The sequence below is a fragment of the Thalassophryne amazonica genome, chromosome 2 (genome assembly GCF_902500255.1).
Source record: "Thalassophryne amazonica chromosome 2, fThaAma1.1, whole genome shotgun sequence".
NCBI classification, from domain to species: Eukaryota; Metazoa; Chordata; class Actinopteri; order Batrachoidiformes; family Batrachoididae; genus Thalassophryne; species Thalassophryne amazonica.
In genome coordinates, this window is record NC_047104.1 from 154,430,157 (window position 1) to 154,443,245 (window position 13,089).

General features: G+C 41.7%; 1 protein-coding gene across 1 annotated transcript; it reads right to left on the minus strand.

The window, feature by feature from the left end:
• Positions 1-1,013: 1,013 nt before the first annotated feature.
• On the minus strand, positions 1,014-13,089 carry LOC117500885 (zinc finger protein OZF-like). The gene is made up of 2 exons (XM_034159672.1): positions 12,851-13,089; positions 1,014-3,397 (listed from the first exon to the last, which is right to left on the minus strand). The coding sequence occupies exons 1-2, from the start codon at positions 12,894-12,896 to the stop codon at positions 1,935-1,937; spliced, it is 1,509 nt and encodes a 502-aa protein (XP_034015563.1). The 5' UTR covers positions 12,897-13,089; the 3' UTR covers positions 1,014-1,934.

Below are 13,089 nucleotides of genomic sequence, written 5' to 3' on the forward strand. Positions count from 1 at the left end.
GGAACCTTGGGGTAATTTTTGATCCTACGTTGTCCTTTGACCTCCACATTAGAAATATTATGAGGACTGCTTTCTTCTACCTGCGAAATATAGCGAAGATTTGTCCCATCCTGTGTATGGCTGATGCTGAGACCCTGATCCATGCGTTTATCTCTTCTAGATTGGACTACTGCAATATTCTATTTTCTGGTTTACTGCAGTCTAGCATTAGGGGTCTCCAATTGGTTCAAAATGCTGCAGCCAGACTTTTGACACTAAGCAGAAAGTTTGACCACCTATTTTGGCGTCTCTTCACTGGCTTTCTGTCCCAGTGAGATCAGATTTTAAGGTTCTGCTACTAGTCTATAAAATTGTTAATGGACTGGCACCTCCCTACCTAGCTGACCTAATTAAACCTTACATACCAGCCCGGGCTTTCCGTTCTCAGGGTGCAAAACTACTTTGTGTCCCTAAGGTGAATGCGAAGAGCTTTCTCTTATCATGCCCCTGTTCTTTGGAATGATCTCCCTGCGTCAATAAAATAGTCAGATTCTGTGGAGACTTTCTAGTCCAGACTTAAGACTCACTTATTTTCCCTTTCGTATGACTAGCATACTGGTATAGTTTTGTTTTACACTTTTTATTCTTTTAATTCATTTTATTAGGAAATGGAGTGGGCTGCGGCCTCACCTTTACCTAAATTCTGGGTCTTTTAGTGAAGCTTAGGGCTAGTGGCCGGCGATCACCTTAGTATTTCTTCTGTTTTCTTAATGCTGGCAAATTATACTGTATTTCTTGTCTTTCTGATGCTTGATTCAGTTTTTTTCTCTCTGTTTAAGGTGCAGCTCCATCCAGAGGTGGGAGTTTGTGCTGGCGACCCTCCTGTCCTGTGCACCAACAGCATTTCCTGTATATTCATTTTGTGAATTGTTCTGTAATTTATGTCTGTAGCATGGCCCAAGCAGAGGGTCACCCCTTTGAGTCTGGTCTGCTTGAGGTTTCTTCCTCAGAGGGAGTTTTTCCTTACCACTGTTACTCTGGGGGTTAGTAAGGTTAGACCTTACTTGTGTGAAGCACATTGAGGCAACTCTGTTGTGATTTGGCCCTATAGAAATTGAAATTAAATTGAAATGTGGTCCTGTTAGCATCATTGGTCTGTGACCTCCAACACTCACTGGGTCAGTTTGCAGTCGAATGTAGAGCAACTGGGATGAGGTTCAGCACCTCTAAATCTGAAGCCATGGTTCTCAGCAGGAAGCCACTACCTACTCCAGGTAGGGAATGACAACTTTCCCCAAGTGAAGGCATTCAAGTACCTTGGGGTCTTGTTTATTAATAAGGGTACTGGAGCGTGACATTGGCTGGAGAATTGGCACAGCAGGGATGGTGTTGCATTACCTCCATTGCACTGTTGTGACGAAAAGCGAGTTCAGCCGAAAGGCGAAGCTCTTGATCTACTGGTCAATCTCTGTTTGTACTTTCACTTATGGTCATGAGGGTTGGGCCATGACCAAAAGAACCCGACGCGGGTACAAGCAGCTGAAATGCGTTAACTCAGGAGAGTAGCTGGAGTCTCTCTTAGCAATAGGGTGAGAAGCTCAGTCATTCGTGAGTAGCTCGGAGTAGAGCTACTTCACGTTGAGAGGAGCCAGCTGAGGTGGTTTGGGCATCTGGTAAGGATCAGGACTAGGTGGACAGACTATATCTCTACACTGACCTGGAAACACCTTGGGATCCAGGTGGTAAATGTGGCTGGGAAGTTTAATTATTTGCTGCACCCTTCCTCAAATTAAGTTTATGGTCACTAAGGTGGTGGTGCAAACTACTGTTTAATATTACCTGTGTAACTATACCAGTAATAACTCTACTGGTACAATTAATATAAATCTGGAGCATTAACAAATAATTAAGATCTTTTTTTAAGCGATAGGCTTTATTGGTTGCTTCAGACTATGCTATGAATGATATACTTCCATCTTTGTCTGCTGGTTGGTTTCTCGAGTATGAATTCTCATGTGTATGCTCAGACTGACTTTGTGTCGAAATCTTTTACCACACTCACAGCAACCAAATGATTTCTCTCCTGTGTGAATTTTCATGTGCGTGTTGAGAGTATTCTTTTGCCCAAATCTTTTACCACACTCTAAGCAGCTGTATGGTTTCGCTCCTGTGTGACTTCTCATGTGGCTGGTCAATGCATCCTTTTGCCTAAATCTTTTGTCACACTCTGAGCAGCCAAATGGTTTCTCGCCTGTGTGAATTTTCATGTGTCTGTTCAGATGGCCCTTTCGGCTAAAACCTTTACCACACTCTGAACAGAGAAAAGTTTTTTCTCCTGTGTGAGTTCTCATGTGTGTGCTCAGGTGGCCTTTTTGGCCAAATCGTATGCCACACACTGAGCAGCCAAATGGTTTATCCCCAGTGTGATTTCTCATGTGCAAGATGAGATTGCTTCTGTGTCGAAATGTTTTACCGCACTCACAGCAGACATATGATTTCTCCCCAGTATGAATTTTCATGTGGCTATTCAAACCATCCTTTTGTCTAAACCTTTTGCTGCACTCTGAACAGGCAAATGGTTTCTCACCTGTGTGAATTCTCATGTGTGTGTTCAGGTGGCCCTTTCGGCCAAACCCTTTACCACATTCAGTGCAGATAAAAGCTTTAGCTCTTGTGCCAGTTGTCTTGTGTGTGTTGAGGCTGCTGTTTTGGAGAAATCTTTTACCACGCTTAGACCACTCAAATGGTTTCTCTGGATTTCTCTCTGCTGTATGCCTGTGTTTATGTGTGTTCAAATTGCTCTTCTGTCTCCATCTTTCATCACACTCATGGCAAATAAATGAGCTTTCACATGTTTGACTTCTCTTGTGTTGCTTTGAACAATTAATATGACCAAATGTTTTTCCACATTCAGAGCAGTTAAACAGGTACTTTGTACTTTTAGATCTACTACCACTTACAGAAGTCCAGTCATATTTGGTATTAGTTTCATTCTCAGAACCATCTGAACTCCTGCCATCAGTACCTGGGTGTAAACTTGTACATGGGCCAAAGTTATAGATCAACTGTTGTTCTCCATAATCATCTTCATCAGCTTCTGTTTTCATTGTGCTGTGTTGAGTTGACCTGCTGGCTAGAGGTGATGACTCTGTGTGCTCATCGGTTTGGTCCTGATGAAGCTGTGGTGACTGTGGATTTTCTTCATTTTCACTCTTTACAATGACAACAGTGAAAGGCAAATTGGCGGTATCATGGTCCTCTGCCTCATGTAGCTGCTCTCCTTGAATTGGCCAGAGTTCTTCCTGTTCCTCTTTAATGTTTGAGGGCTTTAAGTCATCTTGGTCCACATTGAGATTCCACTTGTGTGTCTCAGGGAAAATTTCATCTTTACTCATCATCATCATCAGCTGCTGCATGTCTGCAAAGGAGTAATACAATTAAGAATAAAAAAAAAAAAAAAAAAATCAAGAACCATATTCAATAAAAAAAAAAAAAAGAAACAGATGAAGCAGCAGAGACCTGAGTGTGACCTGAATGTACTTGATTAGGATATTGATGGAACTGATAGTAGCATTTTTACTTCTATTTTGTCATTTGATTTTTAAATGAACCACAATGTAAAAAAGTGTTTTCTCTTTCTTGTGTTATCCAAGTTTAACATTTACAAATATATTATGTACTTACATTGAACTTACTAAATAAAATCATGCATGCACTCTTGCTTTTAATATATATATGATTTAACACCCCCTGCTGGTTTCGCATGCGAGTCCAGAATGTAAATATCAGTATCCATTGTTCAATGTTGTTAGCTAATATATGTAGCTTCTCTAAAAATATCAGTCCTATCAACGTTCTGTTTTGGCACCATTCATCCTTGACCCAAAATACCAAACAGTAAATGTCAGCTCCCCCCAGTTTGTGCATGATCAAAATTGCACACATGCACACACAGCTTTTTGTCTTTTATGCATTCTGCTGTAAGCAGGTGCCTTTAATTTGACAGAAACTGTGGCAGAAGACAATAAAAGCACTAATTTAATTTATTTATTTATTTATTTATTTTTATTTCATTCATACAGCACGAAATCACAACAAAGCTGCCTCAAGGCACTTCACAGAAGTATGGTCTAACCTTACCAACCCTCAAAGCAAGCACACAGATGACAGTGGTGAGAAAACTACTCCTGATGATATTGAGGAAGAAACCTCAGACTCAAAGGGGTAATCCACTGCTTAGGCCATTCTAACACTTAGATTTTCCAGACAAAATATTTGACATTGCAGGGACAGCCAGTGGGGCATCCTGAGTTTTAATGTTATCCAATATAGTAATGCGCAACAGGTTCGCAAACAAAAAAAATCTCCCTCTATGCAGATGCAGGCCTCAACCTGATGAATTTCCCTCCCTGCAACATAAACGGCACTATCGCCATAATGGGTTTTCACTGCTAATTTTTACACTAAGCTAATGGATTCCATGTCCACATTAGTCATAAGCCCTGAAGGTCCTCTACTCATCTGCTCTGTGGCCCACTGTAAAGTCTTAATGTTACCTACACTTTTCACTTATGATACCAGGAGCATAACATTTAACATAACACTTAACTAAACTGACTAAACTACAAAAACATCATTATGTACTTTTAAAAGTGCTGATTCAGTGCTGTGTCATGATCTAAATCCAGATTGGAATTTTTCAAGGATGTGATTGTAACTGTATAAAAACAGCCTCTTCTAAAACCTTGGAGAGAAATGGCAGATGCATGTCATGTCTAAAATTGGATAACACTGAGGAGTTCAGGTTAGGTTTTTACAATAAGAAGGGGTTAAACTACAGCATGTTTAAAAGCAGCTAAAAAAGACCCAGAACTAAGACAAGCGTTGATAAGAGACCTGCCCCAACAGTATTAAAAACGTCTTTCAGCACCTTAGCTGGAACAACATCTGAAAATGAAGCTGGGCAGCCATTGCCACACTGACATATTTAAGAATATAATTTATTATTATCAATGTACATGACACCAGAAAAAATACTGTGCATGACAATAAAATTAAAAACACTCTTAAAAGCACATTTAAAATAAATAAATAGAATAAATAAATAACCCTAAAAATTCTACATAAAACCTAGTTAAAACACTTAAACTTCAAAACCTAATTTTTAAGCGGTCCAATATTGTCCCTCAAGAAATTGAACCTTCTAGAGGCCCTAGAGAAAAAGCTTGATTTAGCGACTTAGAAATTTAGGATTTTCCACCAAAAAAAAAAAAAAAACCCAGACAAAATCAGATCATATATCACACATCGCCTGATTCTTAAAAAAGCTTCCTCTTACTTACACACAGATCAGCTGTGTGATCACGAGTCCACATCCATTTCCTGTATATTTTTCAAAGCATGAAAAATATCCATTGTTCAATGAAAGACCACCAAAATTAGCAAAATAATTTGGTGTGGTTAGGGGTGTGTGATATGGACCAAAAAATATTATACGAGGTCTGTTAGAAAAGTATCCAACCTTTTTATTTTTTTCAAAAACCATATGGATTTGAATCACGTGTGATTGCATCAGCCAAGCTTGAACCTTTGTGCGCATGCGTGAGTTTTTTCACACCTGTCGGTTGCGTCATTCGCATGTGAGCAGGGTTTGTGTGAGCACTGGTCCACCCCTCTCGTCGTTTTTTTATTGCGAATAAATGTCTGAACGATTTGGAGCTTTACTGCAAAAGGCAGAAGCCGTGGATATCAGCACTTTTTCGGCACATTCCACTGTTACAGGAGTTTTTTTCATGGAAAGAAAAGCGGAGGGATGTGCAACGGTTGGTCTCACAGGACGGCTTTCAGGTGAATTTCAGATGGCTGTCGGTTGCTTTTCAGTCGTGTGATTATCCGAGAAATTGAGCATGAGCTGGACATGCACCAACATGTCCTGTGAGGCTTCATCACAGCGTTGCTTTGCGCCATGCGGCTCCACCGCGACACGCGGAACGCCTCCGCACGTCTGTCTTAATGTGCCGAAAAAGTGCTGATGTACACGTCTTTTCAAAATTCCTGTGCTAGTCAGACGACATACCGGATCAAGACAGCATCCAGTTTAGAAATGAACGGCACATTCCACTGTTACAGGAGTTTTTGTCATGGAAAGAGGAGCGGAATTCCGCACGTCGCGGTGGAGCCGCATGGCGCAAAGCAACGCCGTGATGAATCACTCCTTAATCTGTGTAATCCCCAAAAATTGTCCCTGAAAGCCATATTAATTTTCCGAACGGTGTCCACCTGGAGGTCTCTCAGTTTCTGGAAAAAAACTGATGCAGCAAAGCTCCAAATCGTTCAGACATTTATTCGCAATAAAAAAAATAAAAAAAAACGACGAGAGGGGTGGACCAGTGCTCACACAAAGCCTGCTCACAGGCGAAAAACGCAACCGACAGGCGTGAAAAAACTCACGCATGCGCACGAAGGTTCAAGCTTGGCTGATGCAATCACACGTGATTCAAATCCATATGGTTTTTGAAAAAAAATAAAGAGGTCGGATACTTTTCTAACAGATCTCGTATATAATTGTTTGTAGGCTTAAAATAGTGTGAGGACACTTTATTTATGGTTTTCATCTAAGTTTTATTGTTCACCGAGCAGATTTGAATATGAAATCATCTTGGGTCTAATAAGATCATTATTAAAGGAGTCATATTGGGCCACATCTTTTTTCCTACACTTCACATTTTCATGTGTTTGATATTTAATATTCAACATCTCCAAACTCCCACAGTTATGCATGTTTTCATAAAGACTCTTTTGATTTAAGCATCATTTACTGTATAACCAACACAGCTTGTTTAAGACCTCTGTGACAGAAATAATCAGATGCTCAAATGCTCTAATTTTACCTCAGATTATTAAAAGCCTACCCCCCTCGAACCCACACACACACAAGCACTTTATCAAAGGCCCAGGATTACAGTTGTAGTCCAAAATCAAAAAAAAAAAAAAAAAAAAAAAATCAATTTTATGCATCCATTCATCCATTTTCTTCCGTTTTATCCGGAGTCGGGTCGCGGGGGCAGCAGCTCAAGCAAAGCCGCCCAGACCGCCCGATCCACACACACCTCCCCCAGCTCCTCCGGGGGAACCCCAAGGCATTCCCAAGCCAGCCGAGAGATGTAGTCCCTCCAGCGTGTCCTGGGTCTTCGCCGGGGCCTCCTCCCAATGGGACGTGCCCTGAACACCTCTCCAGTGAGGCGTCCAGGGGGCATCCGGAAAAGAGACACGAGCCACCTCAACTAACTCCTTTCGACGTGGAGGAGCAGTGGCTCGACTCAGAGCTCCTCCCGAGTGACCGAGCTCCTCACCCTATCTCTAAGGGAGCGTCCAGCCACCCTGCGGAGGAAACTCATCTCGGCCGCTTGTACTCGCAATCTCGTTCTTTTGGTCATGAGCCAAATGTCATGACCATAGGTGAGGATTGGAACATAGATCGATCGGTAAATCGAGAGCTTTGCCCCCCTACTCAGCTCTCTCTTCACCACGACGGTCCGATACAGCGACCGCATCACTGCAGATGCTGCACCAATCCGCCTATCAATCTCACGCTCCATCCGTCCCTCACTCGTGAACAAGACCCCGAGATACTTAAACTCCTCCACTTGAGGCAAGGACACTCCACCGACCTGAAGAAGGCAAAGCACCTTTTTCCGGTCAAGAACCATGGCCTCGGATTTGGAGGTGCTGATTTTAATCCCGGATGCTTCACAATCGGCTGCTGTGATATATATATATATATATATATATACTCACACTCAACAAAAATATAAACGCAACACTTTTGGTTTTGCTCCCATTTTGTATGAGATGAACTCAAAGATCTAAAACTTTTTCCACATACACAATATAACCATTTCCCTCAAATATTGTTCACAAACCAGTCTAAATCTGTGATAGTGAGCACTTCTCCTTTGCTGAGATAATCCATCCCACCTCACAGGTGTGCCATACCAAGATGCTGATTAGACACCATGATTAGTGCACAGGTGTGCCTTAGACTGTGCACAATAAAAGGCCACTCTGAAAGGTGCAGTTTTGTTTTATTGGGAGGGGGGGGGGATACCAGTCAGTATCTGGTGTGACCACCATTTGCCTCATGCAGTGCAACACATCTCCTTCTCATAGTTGATCAGGTTGTCAATTGTGGCCTGTGGAATGTTGGTCCACTCCTCTTCAATGGCTGTGCGAAGTTGCTGGATATTGGCAGGAACTGGTACACGCTGTCGTATACGCCGGTCCAGAGCATCCCAAACATGCTCAATGGGTGACATGTCCGGTGAGTATGCCGGCCATGCAAGAACTGGGACATTTTCAGCTTCCAAGAATTGTGTACAGATACTTGCAACATGGGGCCGTGCATTATCCTGCTGCAACATGAGGTGATGTTCTTGGATGTATGGCACAACAATGGGCCTCAGGATCATCCGTGAAGAGAACACCTCTCCAACGTGCCAAACGCCAGCGAATGTGAGCATTTGCCACCTCAAGTTGGTTACGACGACGAACTGGAGTCAGGTCGAGACCCCGATGAGGACGACGAGCATGCAGATGAGCTTCCCTGAGATGGTTTCTGACTGTTTGTGCAGAAATTCTTTGGTTATGCAAACCGACTGTTTCAGCAGCTGTCCGAGTGGCTGGTCTCAGACGACCTTGGAGGTAAACGTGCGGGATGTGGAGGTCCTGGGCTGGTGTGGTTACACGTGGTCTGCGGTTGTGAGGCTGGTTGGATGTACTGCCAAATTCTCTGAAACGCCTTTGGAGACGGCTTATGGTAGAGAAATGAACATTCAATACAAGAGCAACAGCTCTGGTTGACATTCCCGCTGTCAGCATGCCAACTGCACGCTCCCTCAAATCTTGCGACATCTGTGGCATTGTGCTGTGTGATAAAACTGCACCTTTCAGAGTGGCCTTTTATTGTGGGCAGTCTAAGGCACACCTGTGCACTAATCATGGTGTCTAATCAGCATCTTGATATGGCACACCTGTGAGGTGGGATGGATTATCTCAGCAAATGAGAAGTGCTCACTATCACAGATTTAGACTGGTTTGTGAACAATATTTGAGGGAAGTGGTTATATTGTGTATGTGGAAAAAGTTTTAGATCTTTGAGTTCATCTCATACAAAATGGGAGCAAAACCAAAAGTGTTGCGTTTATATTTTTGTTGTGTATATATAAATATATATATATATATATATACACACACACACACACACTGGTTTCACATCTTGAAAAAAGTATTTAGCTCAAAAACAATGAAATAATCTGATCAGCTAAAAATGCAAAAAGGAGTGACTGTAACACCGTTGTTATGATGATTTATGCTTCATCAAAAAAACTATCATTACACCAATTGATAGAGTCCATCAGTTCCTGCTACCCTATCAAAAAAATGCAAAACGTAATTCTGAGCACCATTTTCAGGTTTGAAGTTTTTAAGTTTGAATTTGAAATGTATTCTCAAGGATGGGCTAGAGTGCCTTAATTGAGAGAGTCATTACATGACGAGTCGAGGGCAAAAAACAAACAAACAAACAAAAAAAAAAACGGTCATGTGACTCATGGTACCATCTTGGTTCCAAAATAGCGCTGGCTGTTAATCTGTCTGCATGGAAATCCAACTATTTTATTTATTTATTTGCTGAAAATGACATGATGTGCATTTGGATGCACAAATAGACACAACAAGGGCTTCATCATCAAAGCATTGCAAGGTAAATTTAGTGTTCAGTCCCATGTACAGTAAAACTCACCTAAACCATCATCATATACTCGTAAACCGGATATTCACAGTCACCGGACAAAAAAGTCCCAAAGTTTTTGTATTGTTTTCCATGTAATAAACACAGTGTATAATGGATTTTGTATAACAGATTTTTTGCTCACATCGGATAAAATGTCCCATCTGATCTCAATGTATTTCCATTAAAAACCCCAAGCAGTCTGGACATGCAAAGTGACAGATGTGCAAATTAAATTTCAGCTCGGACACTCGCTGATTTGAGTAAAGTGGGACCGGAGCCATTTCTGTGATTAAAAGCCCAACTATTTATTTTTTTCACAACGCGCTCAGAGTCTAACCTGCAGCCTGGCGTGCACCTGTTAAATCAAACACAAAAGGCTGTGATTTGACACTTTTCTGCTTTTACCCCTTTGTCTGCCATCATATAATAGTTTTTGCAGTGCACACGCTGATTACAAATGGATCAGAACAGTCTGCACATTTACAACATGAAGTCGCTAAAAGAGGAACTTGTACAGCTTGAAATGGAGGTGATGATTATAGAAAGAAAAGCTTAGTGAGGGTCAAATTAGTCCAAAATAAAGCACAATCCAGAGACAGAATTTTAAAACTGTCATGCACATCGAAGTCGTGACACAGAATTACAGAGCTACAGCTGCATAAATCAGGCTTTAAATTAAACAGATCATCATGTTGAAAACATAAAAGTTTCATTCAGTAGTTCAGCGCAAATGGAACCAAAATGGTGTCATGTTCTGAGTTGATGCCACTCTCTCAACTAAGGCACTCTAGGTCGGGCAGCAACCTGGTGCCCTCTGGTGGCCATTTTTGGTAGGTGAAAACATCGAAGAACTCAGTACAACTCAGTACAGGAAGAGTTCCAATGGGATTAAAAAAGCTTTTCAACCTACCATCCCTGGTTCTCAAGACCAGGCACCTAAGGGGCTCTACTCTTCTTTTTTTTTTTTTTTTAAGATATTGAGATATACTTTAGTATACACTAGTAGAGTTCAACCTTAGATTTGGAATGTATAATAGAAGACATACCTTACTGAATTTTCATGTAATTTGGTTACTTTTCATAGGGGTCAGACTCATCAACAAAGTCAATTTAAAGTGTAATGGTTCATTTCAGGTCAACTTGGTGTATAAATCTCATCCTTCCAGGCAGTGAGAGCTATCAGCTGGCTGTTACAAGCATGTTAGAGACTAAACCAAACCAGCTGATTTCAACATGGATCATGGAACATCTACATGGATTTATAGGTGCAGAATCAAAGTTCAGAAACATGGGTCTGTGCATGTGTACAGCCACAAAGTCGCACCTCTCAATAGGGACCATAACTCCACAGAACACCTGTGTCAGAGTTGTACAGATGGGTTGCCCAGTTCCGGATCACCTTTTTTAAAGTCCCGCTATACCAGGGGTAGGCAACCTGTTCCAGAAAGAGCCATGAGGGTGCAGGTTTTCTTTGCAGCCACTGACTCCACCAGGTGATTTCACTGATTAACTGATTCCATCTGCTCAAAGTGATATTAATCAGTAAAATCACCTGGTGGAGTCAGTGGCTGCAAAGAAAACCTGCACCCTCATGGCTCTTTCTGGAACAGGTTGCCTACCCCTGCGCTATACGGAGCCATAATGCAACTGAATGTCCTTTATTGTGTATTGTTGTATTGGGTATTTGGATGTTATCTCGCTGAAAAAGTCTGGGTGGAGCAGCGCTTCTACTTAAAGTGTGAAGCCACATTATGTGTGGTGTAAACATTTGCCAGTAAATGGATCACTTTTGCCGGTTCTGGATCATGACACTCTGTGTCACTTTGGGGGAATTCCTGGCATCTGGCTGGAGCCCTTCTAATGCAAAATGATACACACTGTGCCCGGGCTGGAGCCCTTCTAATGCAAAATGATACCCACTGTGCCCGAGAATATGTTTTGGAAACAAAATGATAGAAATTATACTTATTAAATGAGAATTTACTTTGTTTCGAAAGGCGCCGTTATACGTTTTTACGAGCAAAAAATGAAGTGTGGAGGTGAGATTTCTCCCGAATTAAAAAGTAAAAGCCCCCCCATTCGTGATGCTGAGATGACCCTCAAAGTCCACATGACTCACAACTACAGACACGAGGCTGCTGCTTCAGTGATCCACAACCGGCAAATTTTCATGTCGGAGATAAATGTGTGAAGCAATTAAACAACAAGACATAACACACTGCCAATTTCTACCCAAGTAAGTATGGCGGATGTTTTGATTCCTCTGCTGATCACAAGTATGGCTGGATCCGGTCAAGCTTGTGGACGTTTGTAGACAAAACATCAGTCTTTCCATTGGTACCAAGTATTAGCTTATTCGTGCTGATTACGAGAAACGGCGGCGCAAATACTACAGCAGTGATCCGGAACTGGCAATGATTCGGAACTGGGCAAGTGACTGTATATTCACTATCTGTGCATGTGCAAAAAACGGGTAGGCTGTTCTGTACAGAGTTTACACTTTCTGTGTGGGTGCCAAAATCAGGTTGACAAGTGGGTTATTTTAATCTATGAATTGAAACCAGCTGTCAGTCCTTTCCACAAACAGAAAAGGTCAACTCAGTGCAGAAACTTAAATTAATCAACATAACTAGGACAATGACCCGTGGTGCTGACAGAGAAAAATTTCTTGGCTTTTTAAAAGTCTTTACTGAAGGTTAAAAAAAAATTGTTATGTAAATATACAAACGTGGTACGGGGGTAATCTCAGCCCGTGACCCCTGAACTAATCCATCTTGATGGCTTTCAGTTTGCTTCTTACACAACTGAGTTCTGTAACTTAACAGCGTTTTATCCCATCCAGTAAGGATTCATCATCCATTAGCTCAAAATATACAAAGTTGTCGATATTAACATATTTGTGACTTTTTTATTGTTGTTGTTGTTTTTGACTGTTGGGCAGCTGTGAAATGGCAGTAAACTATCTTGGCTTTCCCGGAAGCTGGTCCAATCCCTTCTTTTGAACATAAAAATCTTGAAAATAAAAGGTAAAAACTGGGAGAAACAGTAAGCACACAGACAGTTTGTGTCTCTCTGACTGACCGTCACACGGCGCTTTACGGTGTCTCCAAGGTAAACAGCTGTCCATGATGGCGGCGCCCTGCTTCCGTTGATCCTCAGAAACACAACAAAACTGCTTGCAGCACCACCTGTGACTGTCCTACTGGTTTATATTATATTGGGTTCGGTACTGAAGGCATTACTTGGTTGAATTTTACATCCACCAAACAGCCAAAAACGCAGAGGAAGACCACAGCGAGAGCAGGCCGTTCGTGTTCTTC

What these genes read in the sequence shown, in the direction of transcription:
- LOC117500885 (XM_034159672.1), bottom strand. Translation starts at nt 12,896, where the DNA reads ATGGACAGCTGTTTACCTTGGAGACACCGTAAAGCGCCGTGTGACG. An exon ending in CCGTAAAGCGCCGTGTGACG is followed by an intron (nt 3,398 to 12,850) that starts GTCAGTCAGAGA and finishes ACTCCTTTGCAG; the next exon opens with ACATGCAGCAGCTGATGATG.